General features: G+C 42.4%; 1 protein-coding gene across 6 annotated transcripts in view; it reads right to left on the bottom strand.

Annotated features, from left to right (window-relative positions):
• ZSCAN30 (zinc finger and SCAN domain containing 30) overlaps positions 1-25059 on the bottom strand; it is a 36266-nt gene that overhangs the window by 10329 nt on the left and 878 nt on the right. For 2 of the 6 annotated variants that reach the window (XM_017874027.1, XM_017874026.1), the window contains exons 2-3: positions 3176-3686; positions 2750-2888 (exon numbers count right to left, since the gene is read on the bottom strand). In XM_017874027.1, the coding sequence (XP_017729516.1) occupies positions 2750-2888; positions 3176-3583 (547 nt within the window). In that variant the 5' untranslated portion in view covers positions 3584-3686. Of the gene's footprint in view, positions 1-2712; positions 2889-3175; positions 3687-7436; positions 7489-7855; positions 7943-25059 lie in introns of those variants that run through there. The other 4 variants (XM_017874025.1, XM_017874024.1, XM_017874028.1 and 1 more) reach the window with 4 other exon arrangements.

Here is a 25059-nt window from a genome sequence, read left to right as displayed (position 1 = left end):
CCCGGGTTCCCGCCATTCTCCTGCCTCAGCCTCCCGAGTAGCTGGGACTACAGGTGCCCGCCACCTCGACCGGCTAGTTTTTTGTACTTTTTAGTAGAGACGGGGTTTCCCCGTGTTAGCCAGGATGGTCTCGATCTCCTGACCTCGTGATCCGCCCGCCTCGGCCTCCCAAAGTGCTGGGATTACAGGCTTGAGCCACCGCGCCCGGCCTTCTAGGGATTTTATAGTTTTGGGTTTTACGTTTAAGTCTTTAGTCCATGTTAATTTTTCTATAAGGTGTTAAGGAGGGATCCAGTTTCAATTTTCTGCATATGGCTAGCCAGTTTTCCCAGCACCATTTATCAAATAGGTAATCCTTTCCCCATTGCTTGTTTTTGTCAGGTTTGTCAAATATCAAATGGTTGTAGATGTGCTGTCTTATTTCTCAGACCTCTATTCTGTTCCATTGGTCTATGTGTCTGTTTTTGTACCAGTACCATGCTGTTTGGGTTATAGTAGCCTTGCTGTACAGATTGCAGGCAGGTGGCATGATGCCGCCAGTTTTGTTCTTTTTGCTTAGGATTGTCTTGGCTATAAGGGCTCTTTTTTGTTCCATATGAATTTTAAAGTATTTTTTTTTTTCTAATTCTGTGAAGAATGTCAATGGTAGTTTAATGGGAATAGCATTGAATCTATAAATAACTTTGGGCAGTATGGCCATTTTCATGATATTGATTCTTCCTATCCATGAGCATGGAATGTATCTCCATTTGTGTCCTCTCTGATTTTCTTGAGCAGCAGTCTGTAGTTCTTCTTGAAGAGGCCCTTCACTTCCCTTGTTAGCTGTATTCCTAGGTATTTTATTCTCTTTGTAGCAATTGTGAATGGGAGTTAATCATGATTTGGCTCTCTGGTTGTCTATTGTTGTACAGGTGTGCAGTACGGACATAGAGATATAGGAATATCTGTATATAAGAATGCTTGTGATTTCTGCACATTAATTTTGTATCCTGAGACTTTGCTGCAATTGCTTCTTGGTTTAAGAAGCTTCGGGGCTGAGACGATAGGGTTTTCTAGACATCGGATCATGTCATCTGCAAACAGAGACAGCTTGATTTCCTCGAGATGAATTTTCAAAACCCGTTTTAATGTAGCACCTGCTTGGTGCAGAAGATACTTAAGAGGGCCTGCTTGGCTAATGGTAGTATCAGGGTATGATGCCTGGGGAAGGTTGGGAGGGAGTTTCCCAGAAGAATTCAATGGATGGAAGGTATGGATTCCTTTGGTGAACTGCTGAGGTCCAGTGTCTGGCCCTTGGGCTTATGTCCTCATATACCTAATTATATCATCATACAAAAAATAGATTTATCTCTTGAGGTAGACTCTTATTAACTAAGCCCATGAAACTCAGTAATAAAAAAAGAATGAGAATTAATGAGAAATGTAACCATCACATGGACCAGACTGAACAAATGCATTTTCTTTTTACAGCTAAGCTTCATGGGATTAATAAGATTGCTTGGTGAAGATGAAATCAGAAGGGTAGTTAGATATAACAAAAGATTAATGAGAACAAGATGGTATGCCTGATATATCTGCTGCCCATAAGGATGATTTTGCCAATAACATAATCAAAGTCCTTTCAGTTCTAATCCCTGGCATCTGTGACAGCTATCAATTTATTGCCTCAGTTTCAAATCTACCCTTCATTGCCCTGTCTGTGATACTGGATTATTTGCCAGCTGGCATGATGTGAGCTTTATCAATAGAGGGGGTTGCAGAGGAACTGGAAGAAAGGGCTTTTCTTTCTGGTTCTGGCATGTTCTTTGTGTTTGTTTCTGTAGCACATGGGACACCCAGCAGTGCACACCCCAGTGAGTTCCAAAGGCCCCATCCCTATGGGTAGCTTCCCAGCAAGTTCTGTACCAGGTCAGCTCCCCATGGGGAGCGTCTATTACTGCAGAGTGTGGCTCCTTAGTGAGTTCCGCTAGCTCAGCACTGTAGGAGCATCTCCATTCAGTGGGCTGTGGCTGTGCCCTCTCCAACAAGTCCTGGATCTCAGACCTGGCAGGAAAGGGGAGGTTGTGGCACCCTCCTGCAGATTGGTTCTTACCTTGGATGTTCTGCCTCAGCCCTAGAGACACTCTATATCTGTTATTCCTGTATTCTTTTGAGTTTGACTTTTTGTTATAACACTTAGTAGTTAACAATTCTTAATATTAAACTTTCCCTGTTTAAGTGATTATGTGGTTTCTATTACTGATATAGTATTCATCTCCATCTCAGGGACTATCTTGCCAATGAAACCAAAATTAAATAACAGAATACTGAGCTTTGAATATTATGGATATTTAGCCAGGCATGGTGGTGTACAACTGTAGTCCTAGCTACACTGGAGGCTGAGGCAGGAGGATCACTTGAACCCAGGGGTTCAAGGCTGCTGCAGTGAGCTGTGGTTGCACCACTGCACTCCAGCCTGGGTGATAGAGTGAGATCCCATCTTAAAAAAAAAAAGAAAAGAAAAGAAAAGAAAAAAAATTTGGGGGTATTAGAGAATTTTACTAAAGACTTTAATTCTTAACCCAAAGTTATAAATGATACTGGAATTTCAGATTCTAGGCAGAGCCTAAGGAAGAATATTTCTAGGCAAAGAAGGCTTTCTACAATACTTAGTGATAGCCACAAGTGGCTGTCATTAAGAAAATGAACCGTGCCACAGATGATAGCTCTCACCTCCATCATCAACCCCAAATGGACTGGGGCTTCTCACCTCTCTCCTGGAAAGCCTGGGACTGCTGAGTCTCACTCTCGAACTGGTTCTCTAAGGGCTGCACCGGGCTATTCAGAGACTTCGCTGCTCCTGTGGATGTCATTTCCTGCCAGAACATTTCTTGGTCATGAGTTGTGTCCTAGGAGTAATCAAGTACCAGCACTATCATTCTGAGCATACACAAGCAGAAAACTCCTAGATCAACAGTGCAGGACAGGAAGAATCAAAAACGCATTCAAATGATTAGAGAGAAAAAAACAGGACTTAAGAGCCCTAGTGACTTGAACCCAATGAGTGAATAATTAATAACACAAAAGAAAGAAACTATAATTATCTGAGAGCTGAGTCAATGCCCCAGTCATAATTATGGCTTCCCCATTAACTTACAATAGATCAAACAAACAAACAAAAATGTCTACTTCTTACCTGTTGCCTTGGCTCCTCCAGTTCTTTTTCCAGCTCCTCCAGCATAGTCACGGCTTCCTCTCCATTCTCTGGCCGATGCTCTCGCACCCAAGCTTGCAGCTCCTCAGGAAGGATGGCAAGGAACTGCTCCAACATCAGCAGCTCCAGGATCTGCTCCTTGGAGTGCACCTCCGGCCTCAACCACTGACAGCAAAGCTCTCGCAGCCGACTCAGAGCCTCCCGAGGGCCAGTGGAGTCAGAGTAACTAAACTGCCTGAACTTCTGCCGGAATACCTCTTGGCTCCAGGGGTTTCCCTCAAGGCCAAAGTCCTGGCCCAAAACATAATTTTCTTCTTCAACCTTGACAATTAGAAGTCCTTCCTGTTCTTCTGGAGCATGGTAGGCCAAGGCTGTGGCCTCTCCTGACATTCTGGGCAGAGACAGTCTGAAAAGGCTGCCCAGGTGAGGCAGGGAGGAGATGGAGATTTGCGTCTGAGAGATTCCTTCTGAATTCCAACTCCTCAGGATGCTCCTGAGGGTAGACAATGGTCACGTTACACAGGGAAAATAGGTACTTGGAATAGAAACACAGGTTTTTGAAGGCCAGTTGCCAGGGAGCATAGTGCTATAAAGAAAACTGATTAACAGGGCACTTCCACATAAATGATACATTTATAGATGACTCAGGATTTTTTCAGGATATGAAAGAAAAATGTTAGTATAGCCAAAATCAATTTGGCCTTTACTAACACTATTAGGAACAACATTAGGGATAATAAAATAGTGCTTATAGATTATAGAAAGCAAGAAAAACACTACAGTATATGGTTACATCTCAAAAATAACCACCATTTTATTAAGCACTAGCTGGATACTTAACATAAATTTTATACGCTTTTCCTAACAACTCTATAAGGACAATCAAAATTATGCCCATTTTCCTAACGAGGCTACTGAGTCATAAGTTGACCAAAGACAGCCAGCCAGTGAGCAGCAGAAGTGGGCTGTGCAACCAAAGTTTTTAGATCTTTCTATTATGCTATGGGGCATCCCAAAAGAAGGGAACTCACACTTAATAAACACCTACTATGGGCCAAGCATTATTTGTAAAAAATACTATTTTACTGGAGCTTGACAATAACACCATGAGGTATTACCACCTCAATTTTACAGATGAGGAAACCAAGGTTCTTAAAAGCCAAGTTTTGTCCAAGACTACAAACTGGTAAATAGCAAAATCAAGACATGAACCCAGGTTGCTCAACTCTACAGTACTTGCTCTTTTTACTTCTTTTTATTACAGAATGGGTTGATGCCCAGGACAATCTTGGTTGATACTAAATTAGAAATGACGGCAAAAATGTTAGGAAGGGATCATGGAGAATGGGCAAGGTGAATGTAGAAACAAGGAAAAATTATTCTTGACTTTTAAGTCACAAGGTTCTGAAACAGTACAAAGAAAAATGTATTATTTCAACAAATACTTCAGCATTTACTGTGTGCTAGATAGTGTACTAAAGAGCAGTCTCAGAATTAAAAGATCTGTACCAAAGGACTCTTGGTTTATTATGGGAAAACAACAGGTAAACACAGTGATAAATCCAAGGATGGAGCGAAGTAGGCAAGGTAGCAAAAGGGAAAGATGACTGACCAAGACCAAGGAGAGAGGGATGGGAAGAGCTAGAAAGAGCTGCCTGGAGGAGACATCTCCCAGAGTTTGAGTGAGCTGAGTGAGATGGAGAGGAAGGTCACTCAGGCAAAGAGAAAACCGGTATGAGAGAATGTGGCCCACTGAGGAAACTGAAGATAGTTTGGGGAGACCAGACTAATGGCTATCACTTCTGACTACGGCTCAAAATCAGCCATGAATCATGAACCCCAAAGCAGACTTCCTGAGTCAGAATCTCCATGGGTCAGGGTGCTGCGCCAGACCCTGTGGTATAGTTAATGAATGGTGAGAGAGGAGGTCTGAGAGGTTGTACTACAGAGTTTGCATTTGATACTCATGGCCACAGTGATGGCTGGAAGGTCTGTGTGCTCACCCAGAGAGTGGTGTGGAGAAGACATGGGAAGGTGTTTGCTGCAACCATTCAGGAGACAGTGAGAGACTGAGCCATGGGAGGCAAAAGACAAAAAGATGGGAGATTTGACAGGACTTGACACACTGTATAAGGGTTTGGAAGAGAGAGGGGTCAAGGACTCAAGTTTGTGGCTGGCCCTTGTGACTAAAGGATGATGGTGCTATTTGCTGAGCTATTCATTAAGAAAGTTAGGTCTGAGACGCCTACAAAGCAGCATCTCCTAAGCTGTGCTTTGCCAGATATTAATAGATTTTTCATACACATCTAAACACAAGAAACCTGGGGATACTTCTCCTCTTAATTTTTTAGTGTAAAATACTAGAGACCAAGCGCAGTGGCTCATGCCTGTAATCCCAGCATTTTGGGAGGCCAAAGGCAGGAGAATCACTTGAGTCCAGAAGTTTGAGACCAGCCTGGGCAACATCGTAAGATCCCATCCCCACAAAACATTTAAAAATTAGCCAGGTGTAGTGGCATTCACCTGTGGTCCCAGCTACTCAGGAGGCTGAGTTGGGAGGACTGCTTGAGACTGGGAGGTCGAGGCTATAGTGAGCATGATTGCTTTACTGAACTCCAGCCTAAGTGAGAGTGAGACCCCATCCCTATTAAAAAAAAAAAAATACTACACACATTTTTTTAGTTCTTATTATGTGACAATAGACATTTTAAAAATTTCGTATCTTACTCTGAGCAGGGTAATAGGAAAATAAAAGTTTTTTAATGAAATTTTGTGACAACCAATGCATTGTCAGATCTGTGCATGGATGTGTACATAGCATTTCTCAAGAGCTACATCACATTAATGTATGTTCTTCAGTTAGTGACCATTAGTCTATGTTATGTACCTTGCCTTTTAAATTCAATATATGTTATATTATTCAATTTTATTGTAAATATTATGCCTCACCAACTAGTCATCCATGGGTATGTGGCTGAGGGAGATCTTGGTCATAAAGACTTGACCTCTGCTCCTTCCCTATCTCCTTCAGAGGTCCAGCCTCACTACATCAGTCCATCAGGTGAGCCGTAAGTCCTCTACTGTCACTCTCTGCTTTCCTCCTAGGCCACCTCATTCTAACCTTCGGTTACCATCCAGTCTAGACCTCCTATCTGAACTCCTGACCTATTACCCACGGTTCTTCACTCCCACCATAACTACTCTTTAATTTCTCAAAAGGACCTCAAACTCCGCACATGCATAACCAACTCGTGATTCTTCCCATCCTAAACCTACTCCTCTGCCAGGGGTCCCTCTCAAGAAGCAGGAACGTCCATTTGGCTGCATAGCCAGAAACGTGGAAGCATCACTAACATGGTCCTTTCCCCCACCTCCTTCCTTCCTTTAAATCCTGTTGATTTTACTTTCTCTTCAAGAATCTGCTCTTCCCCATCTTGCAACCATCTTCATCCCAGCAACTATCCTGTCACACTGCACAAGAACTCACCGACTGGCTCCCCACATTCACTCAGTCCCCATCAGTCTGTTATCTACATTGTAACCACAGTGATCTTTACAGATTGTAAATCTGATCACATTCTTCTGACCAGTTTTTTTGAAAGTAAAAACAAAAACCTTCTAGCCAACGTGAGCTTAGGTACAGCCCTTCCCTTGGGAGAAAGTCAGTCCCCAGCGCTAGTCCAAGCAATCCAGATGGAAACTCTAGGGTACTTTTGGACAATCCTGACTGTAGCAGCATCACTGCTATTATAATGTATCTGCATTATAATGTAACAGATACTATAATGTATCTGTTTGCTTAATTGTAATAGAAAACGCTGAGGCTTCATTACAGAGTCAGGCCCTGTCTACCTGCTTTAAGTGTCTTATTTCATCTTCAGAGCACTCTACGGTGTAAGTTCAACTGTTCAGTTGAAGACGAGAGAAGTTATGTAATTTGTTCCAGGTCATGTAGCTTATAAGTGACGTAGTCTGGACTGTTTAGAAACCAAATAATCTGACTCCAGAGTCCTTACTTAGACGCCTACTCTGCTAAAATGGCTTTTCACATCTGGACTCCCCACCAAATCAAAGAGCCCTTCAGAAGAAGGCCTTTATTTTTCTCACATTTGATATTTGAGTGCCTATTTGTGCAGGTATTTGTGCCAGGTGCTGACCAAAGAGTTACGAACAAGACAGCGTCTTTGCCATTACAGAACTTAAAAATAGTAGAGAGAGGCAGACGTTAAACAGAAAGCATTACCTAATTTAATTGTGACAAAAATTACAAAGGGGAAGGCAGGTGTTCCGAGAGTGACTGAGAAAGGATCTAGCCCAGACTCGGGGAGTCAAGAGGAAGGCCGAGACCCGTCTCAAAAGCGCTGCGTGAGAAGTGGCAGGAAGGAGCCCACTGGCGCGTGTCAGACTCCTGAGCCTGCAACCCGACACAGGACACGCTGGGTAAGCGCCTGAGGCGTCAGCTGACCGAAAAGGCGGGTGGCTGAGTGGGCAAGTGGAAACGGATGGCGGGATTGACCTACGGAGCGGCTGGCAGGGCCCCAGACACAGCCGAGGCCCGGCCTGTGGCCGAGGGGTCAAAGATAGGCGGCGCGGAGGCCTGATGCGGGATAGGGGCGGTTTTGGGAAACAGCCAGGACCGCCCTGCTAAATAGCCCCACTCACCCTTCACTCTACCGGCGGTGGGAAGCACCCACCCCCGGGAGGGAGACCGGCGGTGGCAAGCACGCACCCCCGGGAGGGAGAACAACGCCCTGCCGCACGCGCGCCGGAAGTAGGGGCGGGGGGTGGGGGCGGGACGCCCCTCTAGGAGCCCGGAGGACCGCAGCTCTATGGCGGGCGCGGATCGAGTCTCGCGAGTACTGGCGCGGGTCCGGCTCAGACCTGGCGGCGACATCGCAGAATCCAAACGGTTGACGCGCTGCTGAAAGGGTGGGGAGCATAAGATACATATTAAATATAATTATATATTCGATTTTTTAAAATATATAAAAGTATACGTATATATCCAAACATATTTTTCCTCGTTCTGTCGCAGGTTGGTATACCATAGAGAAAATACCATCGAGAAAATAAACACCGAGAACCCATGATCTCTACATTCTGAGAGGAAGAGGAGCTGACCACGCTCATCGCAGACGTGCTGACTGCGAAGACTACAGTCCTAGGAGCTGCGGGAGGGCTGGGGCGGGGACGGGTCCTGCCCAGGAATGCCGAGGACGCCAGGTGCTGCGGAGGGGTCCGGGTGGGGTGCGGGGCAGAAGAAGCTAGTAGGAATTTCGTCATGGACTCTGCCCTCGAGCTGCGCCTGGCAGCGTGCTGGATGCTGACACAGCAGGAGGAACGCCACGGGTTTCCCGCGTAGGAAGCGGCAGGAGCCAAGGCACAGGGGGGCGGGGTTCAGGGCAAGCTCGGAATTGGCCCATCTTGGCTGGCCAGAAACTAGGCCAAGGGGCTGGTTAGAGTAAGTTAGGTTGTGGAGAGTGTCAAATACCAGGCTCACGCGTTAGCAATGCATTGAATCATCAGTGCAGGCTATTCACATATAACATGGCTAGAACGGTGTTCAGGGCGGTGTCTGTACCGTATAGAGTGGATTAAAGGGCAAAAGAGATGAAAGAATAAAGGTGACACATGAATTTAGCAAAATGTAATAATCTGTGAAAATATGATTGAAAATAGGGCAATGATGACATCACCAAGGGAGGTCTTTTGGAAAATAAACGGGATTGTGAAATAGTAACGTTTTGGAATGGGGGAGGAAAAGGAGTTCGAGAAGAGGAGCTACTTACGGAGCGGCCAGATGGTTCAAACATCATAAAAGCAGCAGTGTTTCAGGAGAGGGAACAGGTGACTAGCAGATGCTGCAGAGAGCCGAAAGAGGGTGAGAACTAAGCTGATGGTGGAATTAGGGGGAATGACAGAGGAGGGCAAGAGAGAGAGATGTTACCTGTGGACTCTCCTTTCCAGTGGTTCAGAAGAGTTGGTAAGACTGAAAATAGACAATCATCTCTTTTGAGAATTGTGATACTGCAAGAAAGGAAAAAGGATATTGGTTGAACTAAGCAACCGAATTTAAAGTATTCTTTTTTTCAAGGGTAGTGGACAGCTAATTTCTAGAAAAGAAAAGGTAAAGTTTAGTAGGCACTAGAAATTGAAGATGGAAGAAAAGAGATACCGCTGATGGGGAGGGAATGAGACCAGATAGGCTTGTGAAGTTGTTTGTCTCAGAAAAGAAGGAAGTGATTTGTTCCTGAATAGGAGGAAAGGGGAGGGTGAGTGAGGACAGAAATACTGCAAGAGAGAAGAGAGAAGTTGAAGATGTTTGTGTCAGATGATTCAGACCACAAAGGTGGTACAGTTCAGCCAGATTTTGAAGAATGTTACGACGGCCAATGACTGGAAGAGACGACTTCAAGTTATGTTCTGTATCTACCATCCAATATGGAAGCCATTAGCCATACATGGCTATGTGTAGGAAAGCAGCCTGTTGCATGACAAAGTAATGCCATCTTGAAGTGAAACATCATAATAACCAGTGTTTGACTCTTGCATACCAAGGCATTCCCCCAGCAAGGTCAAGAAACAATGCCTATAACATAGATAACCCCTCATAAAGAAACAATATCTGTAGCATAGAAACCCCCTCATAAAGATCCTGATCTAATTTTCCCACTGGTCAGAGTTTTGCAAGAGGGTCTCAGACATGACCAGCTGCACATGTTTTACCAAAAAAAAAAGCTTGCTATAGAAAGAATCATTCCTGCAGGGCAGGTATGGGGATCCACCATCTTAAGTCCCTTTGTCCCTACCAAATGTTTCCTTCTGAGAAACTGCATTTGTCAGCTCAACCTCTGGGAGTAGGTTTACATATACTTGCTCATTTGATATATGGCTGATAGGAACTGAGGAAGTAAAATTTTCATTTCATTGAATTTTAATTAATTTACATTTAAATTGCGACATGGGATTAGTGGTTCCATACTGGACAGTGAAGCTAGCCTATACTGGTGAAAAAGAACCCAATGAGTGAAATCAACAAAGTAAACATTAGCAGTTTCTAATGAAGCAGATAAAATAATGAGTGGCCAAAAAAAAAAAAAAAAAAAAAAAAACAGGGGGGCAAAAAAAAAAAAAAAAAAAAAAAAGACTGTAAAATTGTCTTCTAGGTAAAAAGCCCATAAGGTTTATATACAGAACATACTCAGTTTGTTCATTCCCTTAAAGGATCTAGCAACTCACTTTTAATGTAAGTACTCAATTTCCCCATTTTAATGAACAGATGAATACCAATATTTGCTAACACTGTGGGGTGGGGAGGGGAGAGTGATATATACCTAAGAAAATTAGCGACTTCATCAATAATAAACATTTCTCTATCATTTATTATTTTCTTTTAAAAAATATATTAACATCTGAATAATGCATGGACTTTAGATAATGAAGTATCAATTTTGGTCAACTAATTTTGACAAATATGTCATATCAATGAAAGATGTTAATAAAAAGAAATGAGTGTGAAGGTATATGAGATGTCTCTGTACTATCTATCTTTGCAATAATAGATAAATTGAATTTTAAAATATCTTAATAAAAAGAAGGCAGGAATAGGGGAACAAGGGAACAGATACCTTGTCTGCCCTTCTTTGCTGTGGGGCTTCAGTAACCTGTTAGACTTACACACCATATCCTCTGGATCTCTTGTCTGCTCTTTTTTATTTTTGTTTCTCATTTGCATATTTTACCACCTATTTTCCAGATCATTCTTTCTTCAGTGATAATGTACTTTTAAACATATCCCTTGAGTTCTCAATTTCTGTAATTGAATTTTTTAATTCAGAATTTCTTTTTGGTTCAAGTTCATATCTATTATTTTGTTTTATTTTATTTATTTTTTGAGATAGGGTCTCACCCTCTTGCCTCCCAGGCTCAAAGAATTCTCCAGTCTCAGTCTCGCTGGGATTACAGGCGCAGGCCACTATCACCTGGATGATTGTTTATGTTTTTAGTAGAGATGGGCTTTCACCATGTTAGCCATGCTGGTCTCGAACTCCTGACCTCAAATGATCCACCTGCCTCGGTCTCCCAAAGTGCTGGGATTACAGGAGTGAGTCACTGTGCCTGGCCCATATCCATCATAATTTTTTTTTTTTTTTTTTAGATGGAGTCTCGCTCTGTGGCCCAGGCTGGAGTGCAGTGGCGCAATCTTGGCTCACTGCAACCTCAGCCTCCCGGCTTCAAGCCATTCTCCTGCCTCAGCCTAGCTGGGATTACAGGCGTGTGTCACCACGCCCAGTTAATTTTTGTATTTTTAATAGACACGGGGTTTCACCATGTTGGTTGGCCAGGCCGGTCTCAAACCCCGGACCTCAAATGATTCGCCTGCCTCAGCATCCCAAAATGCTGGGATTACAGGTGTGAGCCACCACACCCCGCCCATTTTAGAAAGATTTTTATGGAAAACACACATGCCATTAAATTTACCATTTTAACCATTTTTAAGTGTATACTTCTGTATTAGTCCATTTTCACGCTGCTGATAAAGATATACCCGAGACTGGGCAATTTACAAAAGAAAGAGATTTAACTGGACTTACAGTTCCATGTAGCTGGGGAGGTCTCACAAACACGGTGGAAGGTGAAAGGCATGTCTCACATGACAAGAGCAAGAGGGAGAATGACAGCCAAGCAAAATGTGTTTCCCCTTATCAAACCATCAGATCTCATGAGACTTACTCACTTCCACGAGAACAGTATGGGGGAAACTACCCCCATGATTTAATTATGTCCCACCGGTTCCCTCCCACAACACATGGGAATTATGGGAGTACAATTCAAGATGAGATCTGGGTGGGGACATGGAGCCAAACCATATCAACTTCAGTGGCATTAAGTGCATTCACAATGTTGTACAACCTTCACAAACATCCATCTCCAGAACTTTTTCATCTTCCCAAACTGAAAACTCCATACCAATTAAACAGTGATTCCCCATTTCTCCCTCTCCTGAGCCCCTGGCAACCACCATTCTACTTTCTGTCTCTATAAATTTAAAGTACCTCAAATAAGTGGGATCATACAATATTTGCCTTTTTGTGACTGGCTTATTTTACTTAACATAATGTCTCCAGGTTTATCCATGTTGTAGTATATGTCAGATTTGCCTTTCTTTTTAGGGCTGAATAATATCCCATTGCATATATATACCACATTTTATTTATCCATTCATCTGTTAATGGACACTTGGGTGGCTTTGACCTTTTGGCTATTTTGAATAATGCTACTATAAATATAAAAGTACCTTTAATCCATTTTTAATTTCTGTATATGGTGTAAGGCAAGAGCCCAACTTCATTCCATTGTATGTATCCAGTTTTCCCAGTATCATTTAATAAGACCACCATTTCCACCATTGAATGGTCTTAGCACCCTTGTTAAAAATCAATTGACCATATGTGTGAGTGTTTACTTCTGAGTGCTCTATTTCATTGGTCTGTAAGTCTATTCTTATGCCAGTATCACACTGTTTTTATAATTGTAGCTTAATGAAATCAGGAATTAAAGTCTAATAAGTCATTCTAAAAATAGCTTCTGGTTTTCTGTCAAATTCTTCTCAATCTTGTCTTTTATGTCCCCAAACAGTATTTTAGCCAAATCTAATTATCCTAACATAAGAAACTCCAGTGATTCTACTTCTATCATCAATTGTTTCTGTTGGTTGTTCTTATCTCGTTTGCCTGGTTATCTTTTATCAGGAATTTCCATGAAAAACTGATGTGGAAATAATTTGAAGGTACTACTCTTCGTTATTTTATTTTATTTTTTGAGATGGAGTCCCACTCTGTTGCTCAGGCTGGAGTGCAGTGGCGCAATCTCAGCTCACTGCAAGGTCTGCCTCCCACCGTTCTCCTACTTCAGCCTCCTGAGGAGCTGGGACTACAGGCACTTGCCACCATTCCCGGCTTTTTTTTTTTTTTTTTTTTTTTTTTTTTTGTAGAGACGGGGTTTCACCATGTTAGCCAGGATGGTCTCCATATCTGTCTGCCTCGGCCTCCCAAAGTGCTGGGATTACAGGAGTGAGCCATTGTGCCCGGCTGAAGGTACTCCTAGAGAGAATCATTGTTTGCTTCTGCCAGATATCTGGGAGCTCCAGTAATTGTAGGTCATCACAAACCAGTTTTAGGGACTGAGATTTTTCTGGGTCAACCAGATACTTGTGGTTGGGCTACAGTCTGTGGAAGGGCTGGTTTACTATAAGTTCACCTTTATTCCTAGAATGTAGTTGCTTTTCGGTATAATTCCAAGTACCAAGGTCTCAACCCTTAGTCTCTGATTCCAACTTTCTTCTCTCTAGTCCTGTGAGGTATCAAAAATGCCATTCAGTACCCTCAGCTGCCTCTTCCAGATAAGCAAATAATCTGAAAGTGAAAGCCCACTAGATGCTTTGGTTCACCTCACTGGACTTAGATCATTTCTTGGATCTTGTTCTAGTATTCTGTACTACCTTGACAGTTCCAATGCCTTTCAGCTGATTTTCATATTTTTTATGGATTTACTGGTTGTCCTTAAGGGAAGTGTGATCCACATTACTCACTCTACCAATACTGGAAGCTGAGTTCTGTGACTTTAATTTTCCCCTAAAAGACAGTATCTTTTGAAGAATAATAAGTTTTTTATTGTAACGTAGTCCAACTTTCCTTTTTACATATATTGGGCTTTATTATCTTTTTTAAAGATTTATTTCCCTACTCTGAAGTCATAAATATACTTTCACATATTTTCTTCTACAAATTTTACAAAAGGTTTGCTTTTCTTCCATGTATTTAATATACTTGCTATTTGCTTTGTGTGCAGTTATGAGGCAGAAATCTATAATAACTATTTCTAGATGAATAATTATCCATTAATCACTTACTGAATTGTCCTTCTTATCCACACTGGTTTTCATGCCAGCTCATTCACCTATATTATTCATCTTTGATCCCACATATAGTATTATGATGGAGATGGCTGTAGGCTATTCCATTCATCTATAAAGTTAGCATCACAAGAATGATTAAGAATGCATGAACACTACAGGTCACTCAGTATTGCTTACCAATCTTAGGTTTTTCTAATAAGGTCACCTTTGCACAAAGTTTGTTTCAAGCCATCTTCTCAAGCATTATTCTCCTCACCCCTCATTCTTAAATGATGATATGACCTCCTTCTTCCCAACGAATTGGAACATCCTCAGTTTCCCACTAACCTACCTGAGCTTGCACTCATTCTCTCCTATCATCTTAATTAGCATAGGAGAAGGGCCATTCATATCTAAAGACTTATTCTTCCACTTGTACCTTGGATACCATCTCCTTCCCCATCAATCATATGCCATCAACAGTTCATTCTCTTCCTGTGTTATCTGCTCTCTCTCCTGGATTCTTCCTGCTATCTTTTACACATTTACACATTACATCTTTCCTATCTTAACAATAATCAAGCCACCAACCAAGCAAATAAACCATCCCTAAACTCCACTATTACCCTATTTCTTACTTTCTTTTATTCATAACTGACTTGTTGAAGTTGGTCTATAATGACATTCTCCATTTCCAGATATCCCATTTTCTTCTCATGCTGGTTCTCTTCAAAGTTTGTTTTTTATGAAGAAGTGTTGGATTTTGTCAAATGCTTTTTCTGCATATTTTGTCCTTTATTCTGTTGATATGGATTTGGTTGATTTTTAAACTGATGCTCAGATGGATCCCTGGGATAAATTCCACTTGATTGTGGTAGAAAATCCTTTTTTATATGTTACCAAATTGTTTACTAGTATTTTGTCGAGAATAAGAGATAATGGTCTGTAGTTTATGTTTCTTTGATGTATTTGACTGATTTGGATATCAAAGTAATATTGGCCTCATGAAATGAGAGGAAGATGTTCCTTCCTCTTGTTTTGGGGCAGGGGAGAGTTTGTAAAGAACTGGTATTAATTCTTCTTTAAATGTTTGGTAGAATTCACCAGTAAAGCCCTTGCACCCATTCTCTCCTATCATCTTAATTAGCATAGGGCTTTTCCTTGTGTGTCTTTTTTTTTTTTTTAATTACTAACTCAATCTCTTTATTATACATCTATTCACATTTTCTACTTCTTCTTTAGTCGGTTTTCTGTCTCCAGGGCATGTCAGAGACCTTCACAGCAGCCCCTCCCATCACAGGCCTTGGGGCCTAGTAGGAAAAAATGATTTTGTGGGTGGGACCCAGGGCTCCCCTGCTGTGTGCAGCCTAGGAACTTGTTGCCCTGCGTCCTAGCTGCTCCAGCCATGGCTGAAAGGGGCCAACGTACAGCTCGGGCTGTGGGTTCAGAGAGTGGAAGTCCCAAGTCTTGGCAGCTTCCACGTGGTGTTGAGCCTGTGGACACACAGAAGTTAAGAATTGAGGTTTGGGAACCTCTGCCTAGATTTCAGAGGATGTATGAAATGCCTGGGTGTTGAAGCAAAAGTTTGCTGCAGGGTCAGAGCCCTCATGGAGAATCTCTGCTAGAGCAGTGTGGAAGGGAAATGTGGGGTTGGAGTCCCCACACAGTCTCCAACGAGGAAGTGCCTAGTGGAGCTGTGAGAAAAGGGCTCCTGTCCTCCAGACCCCAGAATGTTAGATCCACTGAAGGCTTGCACCATGCACCTGGAAAAGCTGCAGACACTCAATGCCAGCCTGTGAAAGCAGCCAGGAGGAGTGCTGTACCCTGCAAAGCCATAGAGGCAGAGCTGCCCAAGGCCATGCGAGCCCACCTCTTGCATCAGTGTGCCCTGGATGTGAGACATGAAGTCAAAGGAGATCATTTCAGAGCTTTAAGATTTGACTGCCCTGATGGATTTCAGACTTGCACAGGGCCTGTACCCACTTTGTTTTGGCCAATTTTTCTCATTTGGAATAGGTGTATTTACCCAGTGCCTGTATCCCCATCATATCCAGGAAGTAAGTAACTTGCTTTTGATTTTACAGGCTCACAGGCAGAAGGGATTTGCTTTGTTTCAGACTTTGGATTTGGACTTTTGGGTTAATGCTGGAATGAGCTAAGACTTTGGGGGACTGTTGGAAAGGCATGATCATGTTTTGAAATGTGAGGACATGAGATTTGGGAAGGGCCAGGGGCAAAATGATATGATTTGGCTGCGTCCCCACCCAAATCTCATCTTGAATTTTAGGTCCCACAATCCCCATGTGTCATGGGAGGGACCCAGTGGGAGGTAATTGAATCATGGGGGCAGCTACCTCCATGTTGTTCTTATGACAGTGAGTTCTCACGAGATTTGATGGTTTTATAAGGGGCTTTTTCCCTTTTGCTTGGCACTTCTCCTTCTTACCACTATGTGAAGAAGGACATGTTTGCTTCCCCTTCTGCCATGATTGTAAGTTTCCCGAAGCCTCCCCAGCCATGCTGAACTGTGAGCCAATTAAACTTCTTCCCTTTATAAATTACCCAGTCTTGGGTATGTCTTTATTAGCAGCATGAGAACAGACTAATACAGTAGGCTTGTGTATCTAGGTTTGTGTATGTATACTCTATGATGTTCACACAAAGATGACAGCACCTAATGATGCATTTATCAGAATGTATCCCTAGCATCAAGCAAAAGATGACTGTACTTCCTTCCTTCTGCTGTTTTGTTGCTGTTTTTAAATTTGCTCTCATTTTTAAAGTTTCTTAAGGTGGAAGCTTAGGTTTAGATCATTTTTTTTTTCTTTTCTAATATAGACATATTAAAGCTACAAAATTTCCTCTAACCATTACTTTTGCAGCATCCCATAAAATATTTTATGTTGTACTTCACTTTTATTCAGTTTAAAGAACTTTCTAATTTATCTTATGAGTTCTTCTTTGGATCATGGGTTATTTATATTATTTAATTTCCAAATACTTGTGGAGTTCTCAAATTGTGCTGACTCAATATGCCCTCTGGGTCAGTGGAATCCTCACTGTCCCCAACCTCTTGGTCTATAGAGACCCAACTGGTCCTAGCTTCTGGACTCTTAAGAGGCCTCACTGGTCCCTAAGCCACCCTCAGCTGAGGTGGCCCTGCCATCTCTGCCCTTGGTAGTGTCCCCATCCTCTAGGTACCTCATTTCCTGCTTTTAGAATACCAGAAGTTGGACAACTTTTCTTCTTTTCATCCTGTCTCTGTCATCTTCAAAATTAGCAGTGTTTCTGGGGATAGCATTGTCACAATTCTTGTTAGTTTTCCATAGATTTTAAGAGAATCCATACGATTAGGCACAAGGATTCTCTATAGATCCTTCCTGGATAACCCAATTTCTATCCTGGAGTCTGCTGAAATAATTAATTGGATCCACAAATCACATCTAATCGCTTCACCAAAACATTTGTCCCAGTGCTGTCTCCAGAGCATGCTATCTGAGATAGGCTGAGAAATTTCCAAATCATCAAATGATTTTTGCTTAACAGTTTCCTCCTCATTGTATCTCTTTCCGCTCACATTTTACCATAAGAAGGAAGAAGACAAGCTACATCTTCTACTCGTTGCTTGGAAATATCCTCAGCTAAATACTCAAGTTCATTAGTTACAAGTTCTGCTTTCCACCCAATAGCACAGTATGATTCAGCCACGTTTCTGCCACTTCTAACAAAGATTGCTTGTTCTCTAGTTTCTAATACATGTTCCTCCTTTCATCTGAGATCTCACCAGAAGCATCTTTAATGTTTATTATTTCTAGCAGCATTCTCTTCATGACAATATATGTATTCTCTAAAATGTAACTTTGTCTACTGTCCTCTTTACTTCTTTCTGAGCCCTTACCAGAATCACCTTTAATCCTCCTATTTCTACAATCTCTTCAAGGCTTTTTCTATTAAGAATTCCAAAACTCTTCCAGCTTAATCACTTACTCAATTCCAAAGCCACATCTATATTTTTAGATATTTGTACATAGCACCCCACTTCTTGTACCACAAACAAGATGGCATAATACAATAGAAATGTATTCTCTCATAGTCTGGAGGTTAGAAGCACAAGATCAAGGTGCCAGCAGGGCCATACTCTCTCTGAAGGCTCTAGGGAAGTGTCTGTTCCATCCCATTGTCTGAGCTTCAGGTTGCTGGCAATCATTGGCATTCTTTGCCTTTTGGATGCATTACTCCAATCTCTGCCTCCATCATCACATGCATTCTCCTCTCTGTCTCCTCTGTGTCTGAATTTGCCTATCTTATAAGAACACCAGTCACTGGATTAGGGCCCACTCTAATCCTTTATGACCTTAACTTGATTATATCTGCAAAGGCCCTGTCTTAGGTCATTCAGGTTGCTATAACAAAAATATCATAGCCTGAGTAGCTTAAAAACAACATAAATTTATTTCTCATAGTACTGGAGGCTGAAAAGTCCAAGATCAAGGCACTGACAGATTTGGTGTCTGGAGAGGGTCTGCTTCCTGGTTCATAGACAGCCATCTTCTCACTGTGTCCTCATACGGCAGAAAGCCTTGGAGCGCTCCAAGTCATATTTCATAAAGACAATTAATCCCACTCACAAAGGCCCCCTTATAACCTAATTACCTCCCATAGGCCCACGTCCAAATACTGTCACATAAGGAGTTACAATTTAATATATGAATTTTTGGGGACATAACATTCAGCCTACAGCAGACCCTATTTTCAAGTAAAGTTACATTCACAGGTAATGGAGGTTAGGGCTTGAATCTATCTTTTAGGGGCATACAATTCAATCCACAACAATGTGATAAGTATAAACCAAGATTTATTTAAACCACTGTGGGCCGGAAGCAGTGGCTCATGCCTGTAATCCCAGCACTTTGGGAGGCTGAGGTGGGTTGACTGATTGAGCCCGGGAGTTCAAGACCACCCTGGGCAACATAGTGAGACTCCATCTCTACAAAAAAGTAGAAAAATTAGCCAGTCATGGTGGCACGCACCTATATTCCCAGACACTTAGGAGGTTGAGGTAGGAGGATCACTTAAGCCCAGGAGGTTGAGGCTGCAGTCAGCTGTGATCACACCACTGCACTCCAGCCTGGGTAACACAGTGATACCTTGTCTCAAAAAAAAAAAAAAAAAAATAGAGAGAGACAGAGAAGGTAACCACCATTTATAAAAAGAGAGAGAGAGAGACAAGCAGAGAGACAGACATAGAAGGCAAGCAACACTTATTGAAAAAAAAGAAAGCACACACACACACACACACACACACACAAAACACCATGACATGCCTTTCAGTTACTTAACAGATAAAGATTTCTCAAGGTGAGGCCAATGACCTCACTGATTAAAAACAAAGGGAATTATCTGACCTGAACTCAACTTTAAAGATCTTGGGGAATTATAGTATTTCTTGACACAAGGCCAGTCACTTCTGTCAAAGTGAACCTTGGGAACTGTGATTATACTGGCCATTATTTTCTTTTCTGAATCAGAGTTTTCAGCACTGGTTCTGATTTTTAGGAAGTCAGTGTGAACCAGACATGCACACTGACATGTCAAAGATGTCTTATTACCCATAATTTAAAGATCTTATTCACAACAAACATGTTAATACTTGTTAATATTTATTTCAGCAGCAGTCTACTTGTTAATATGAGCAAAAGGCAAGTTAATTTTTAATGTGGCTTCACAATTTTGATTTCCTTTTTTTTCCAGAACTGGAAATTGATTTTTAAATTGAAATCCCTTCTTTGTGAAAATTGTTGCATAGTCTAACTATCAAAGAAAATTAATTTCCAATATAATACATGATAAGCAAAAGTCCACATGTAGGTCTTTATGTTCATTTCTCTGAGGAAGAACTTTGCAGTTTTCATCCTTTTTTTAAATAAATTTACTATCTCAAAAAGATTGAGAACCACTGCTCTAGAACGTATGCCTAAGTTAGACATATGTTAATACATATGTTAGTTTGACTTAGTTTCCCCCAAGTGAAATGAGAAATAGAATTCAGGTAGAATATTGGTGGTGGCCTATCAGTTTCATTCTTGAAAATTTTATATCACTCCCCATGCCTGTATTATCACTCCTAATCTCTCTGGAAACCCTTCAATTCCATTTACTTATGGACCATAGTTGGCTCTAGATTTGTTTTGGCCAGTCCGGCAAACAAACTCCAAGTTAGCTCATCAAACTCACACACAGAAAGCAACATCTCTGGCAAGACTCCACAAAGCTACAAATCTAACATAATCAGAAAGAATGGTTTGGCTTCCTTGGTCAAACACCCAGAAAATCTATGTCCATATCATCACTTTTGGGTAAAAGGTTAACAAAACACTTTACCTTTGTATATGAGAATTAACCTTTGGTTAATTTTCTCATTCTGTTTTATTGAAAACTTATTCATATGTCAATTATGTTACCCAACAATATTGTTTATGGTAAAAATGATTCCTGGTTACCAAAAGAATTATAAATGAACTATAAATACTGACTATAATGGACACTATAACGTTGGGCCTCCCTGAGTATACTGACTCGTGTAATTGGCATGTCTCTTGTAGAAATTCTAGAAGCTATGTCCATGGAGTTGTTATAAGATATATTAGCTCCTGTGGAAGTTTCTAATCCAGATGCATCCCACAGCTGCCCAGGGTAAGTCTCATCTCCTTGCATCTGAGCTGTCAACTTGGAATGGGAAGGCCAAAAAAAAAAGCCTGGATGCTTATGTAAAACACTGTGAGTACCACTTTCACAGAAGAGGAGTAGGTGCTGCCTACTGGTCAGCTGTGGTTTCTGTCCTATCCTTCTAAGTGATGCCAAGGGTGATCTGCAGTAGTCTTGAAGGTCTAAAAGTCTAGTTGAATTCAAGAAGAACATTCTGGGGGGCAATGATATATACCCAGCTTCTTTTGGAAACTACTCGAAAATTTATGTTTCTTCCTTCTCTCATCTTCTTATCATCTAACACAATATGTGTTAATAGTTAACTATATATGTCAGTATTTAAGTTATAGGACATGAAAGAAGGAGTGTTATCAGCTAGGAGCAGAATGAATGCCATTCATGGGCCAAAAAGACTATTTTCCTCTTTTGGGAAATGGTTAACATGTTAATAGTTATGTGATAGTAGTGTTACGTAAGGTGGAAGCACAACTTCATTATCATCATAATTTGGAGAATTAAAGCATGGCTCAAAGAAACATGTATGGTACTAAGTTGACAAGGGGCAGACCATGATGCTTTTATAATGTGTCATCTTGCCTAGAGTGCACTAGTTTTCCTAGAATTATTTTATGTTTACAGTTTGGGTGGGCCAAAAAGGTAATTTTTGGGAGATGTGTAATGTGGAAAGGAAATAGTAGCCATTTGTAATTCACATATGTTGTTGCTGACTGGTGACTCACTTAGCTGATTCATTTTGTTGCAGCTTAGCCTGCAACTACTCTACCATCCTCTAGATCCTCCTTCAGCTTCTCCAACTCCTGGCCTATGTATGTGTTTTTATGACAAACAGTCCCAGCTTCTGAAGGATACCCTCACCATCAAGGTCAAAGGCAACAAGAACTAACATGGATTTCAGTCCATTTTCATGAGGTTCAAGTTTGTACTTGTGACTTCCAGCCTGACCCTGACTTCTTCCATTTTACTTCCATCTTCCTTTCTGACTACTCTGCCAACATCAAATTCCAGCATCAGACACAACAGTATTATAAGACTGCCTAACTAACTCTCATAATTGTGCCAGCCAATTCTCTTTAACGAATCCATATATACATGTACATATATTTAATTACTTGTTGTGTGCTTCTGGTTGAACACTGACTGATATATCAGGGATAAAGAAGGTCATTTCATTATGAAAAAGGAGTCAATCAAGAGGCATAACAAGCTGGGCACGGCTGGTGACACCTGTAATCCCAGCACTTTGGAAGGCCGAGGCAGGCAGATCACCCAAAGTCAGGAGTTTGAGACCAGCCCGGCCAACATGGTGAGACCCCGTCTCTACTAAAAAAACAAATACAGAAATTAGCTAGATGTGGTGGCACGCACCTGTAGCCCCAGCTACACCGGAAGCTGAGGCACAAGAATAGCTTGAACCCAGGAGGTGGAGGTTGCAGTGAAATCATGTCACTATGTCACAGGATACTTCGGGTGTTGCTTTTCCGGTCAGAAACCTCTGTGGCCAGTGGTACCTTTGCCTGAGTTTTGCTTAGGCCCGCTGGGATTGTTCTGCCCACTCAGGCTGCGCTTGGCTAATGTTACCAGCCTGGATCTCACCCCTGCCAAAGGCGAGCCAGCTGTGGAGTAGCAAGGGGTATGTGAGCAAGAGAGTGTGGGGTCTGGCCACTGCACACAGGCACGCTGGCTGCTGCAGCAGGGTGGGCAGCTCCAGGTGCTACTATGGGCCCTGGCTCACTGTGAGGCTGTGACTGGACTAAGTACACCGCAGTGGTGCTGAGAAGCTTGGAGACTCCAGGAAATGCAGGGCCCCAAAGGGAGTCACAGTCCTGGCTTAGGAGCTTCCTGGTCTGGGCTCCCCAAAGGGCCACAGCTCTTCTCTCCTCTTTGCCTGCAATGTGGTGAGCAAGGGGCATGTTTCAGCTCTGTTTGTGTTATAGCTCTTTCAGCCCCACTATTCAGCAGGTCTCAAGTTTTTGTCCTGCATCCAGAAAGAATGAGGTAGGCAGACAAGTGGAGGCTGAGCAAAGTGAAGAGGGGCTTTACTGAGAAGGAGGAGCTTTACTGAGCAACAGGATAGCTCAGAGGAGACCCTGGAGTGGGCAGCTCCTTTCTGCAGGCAAGACATCCTGTTGTCTCTGCAGCTCTCAGCAGAAAGAAGGCCCTGGAGTGGGTAGCTCCTCTCTGCAGGCAGCTTGTCCCATCATCTCTGCAGCTCTCAGCAAAGAGGAGGCCCTGAAGTGGGTAGCTCCTCTCTGCAGGTTGGTCCTCCTGTTGTCTCTGGAGCTCTCAGCAGAAAAGAGGCCCTGGAGTAGGTAGCTCCCCTTGGCTGGCAGGTCTTCTCCCCAAGTCTGGCTGAGTCCAGGGACTTTTATGGGCCTCAGAGAGGAAGAAGTGCATGCTGATTGGTCCATGGGCAGGTCCAAGAAAAAGCACCACCAGTTCCCTCTCCAGTCAGGGGGACTGGTGGCCTGGTCATTAGGCTTCAGGCCTTCCCTGGGGACTTGCCCCTTTCTGCCCCAGAGCATGTTGCCTCCTACTGCTTTCTATGGTGCCCAGGCTGTTTGTGGGGAGAAGCACTTGCAGGCCAATGCCAAACTGCCCTCAGCCTTCCCTTGGCCTCCCTCCTATGTTTGTCAGCACCCAAAGTCTGGAGGGGGCTGAGGCAGCAGGGGAATGACCTGTCAGTACTGCCTCAAGTATGTGCACAACTGGCTGGCTGCAACAGCACCCTGGCTCAGCCCCAACCTTGCTCCTAGATGGAAGCAGTCACCATGAGCAGGGCGACGCCAGGCAGCAGAAGCAGATACCTCTAAGCCTGCTGAGGTGGGGGTGCCTTCCCAGGCCCATAGAGTGCAGAGATATCCAGGTTGGTCCACAGCCACAACCTGGGTGGCTACAGCTGCACAAAGGAGGTGGGGGGATGCAGGCGGGGCTCCTGCCTGTTCCCAGTCTCCAAGAACATGGTCTGTAGCAAGGACTCGGGTGGCTGCAGTTGGACCTGGGAGGGTGGGGCTCCTGCCTGCTCCCGGTCTCCAAGAACACAGGGAGGCTCAGCCAGCAGCCATCACTTGGGCAGTTGCAGCTATGCCCGGGGAGCTCCCACCCACCAACTTGGAAGAAGCTGGGCTCCTGCTTGACCCCATTCCCTCTGGCTCTGTGAAGCTCACAGCACAGGCAGAGCCTCCCAGCTGCAGCCAGCATCTTGGCAGTGGCCACTCCAGATGGTCCAGATGGCCCACCACTGCCATCAACAACACTCCAGCCTGGGCAACAGAGTGAGAGACTCCATCTCAAAAAAAGAGAAAAAGGAAAAGGAATAATAATTCTAAACATTTATGCAAATTGTGAGCTTCAAAATACATAAAATTAAAACTGATAGAATCACAAGGAGAATAGACAAAACCACAATTATTGACAGAGAATTCAATATTCATCTTTCAATAATTACTTTTAAAATTAGTAGAAAATCAGCAAAGTATATAGTAAACTTCAGTAATACCATTAATCAACTAACAATAATCAAATAGTTGACCCAACAGCAGCAGAATATATTAATATATCCTTCTCAAATGTGCATGGAACATTTATGAAGACAGACCATGTTTGGGGCCATTAACAAGTCTCAATAGATTTTAAAGGATTCAAGTCATACACAATATGTTCTTTGACCACAATAAAATTAAATTAGAAAGAAATATCAGAAAAATCTCTAGACACCCCCCAAATATTTAGAAACTGAAATAATCCAAGTTCAAAGTATTCTGAACTGAATGAAGACAAAAACACAACACATCAGAATTTGTGAGATGCTGCTAAGCCTGTACTTAGGGGAAATTTTATAGCACCGAATTTCTATAACACAAAATAAGAAATATCACAAATCAGAGACCTCAACTTCCACTTAAAGTAACCAGAAAAAAAAGAAAAAAGCAAATTAAACCCAAAGCAAGGAGAAAAAAGGAAATAAAAGGGGCAGAATGGAAATTAATAGACCAGAAAATGAAAGACAATTTTTAAATAAATGGAAAGCTGGTTCTCTGTAAAGATAAAAATGACAAACCTCTGGCCTATCTGAAAAGGGCAAACGGGAGAAGATACAAATTACTAATAGCAAGGATGAAAGAGGTAACATCACTGTAGATTCAACAGATACAAAAAGGACAAAGTAATATTATAAACACCTTTATGCCAACTTATACAAAATTGGCTGCTTCTTTAAATGATACAAAATACTAAAGCTTACCCT

This window comes from Rhinopithecus bieti, unplaced genomic scaffold (assembly GCF_001698545.2).
Source record: "Rhinopithecus bieti isolate Rb0 unplaced genomic scaffold, ASM169854v2 scaffold_5260, whole genome shotgun sequence".
NCBI lineage: Eukaryota > Metazoa > Chordata > Mammalia > Primates > Cercopithecidae > Rhinopithecus > Rhinopithecus bieti.
Note: the sequence above shows the minus strand (reverse complement) of the source record. Positions and strands in the feature narration are given on the sequence as shown.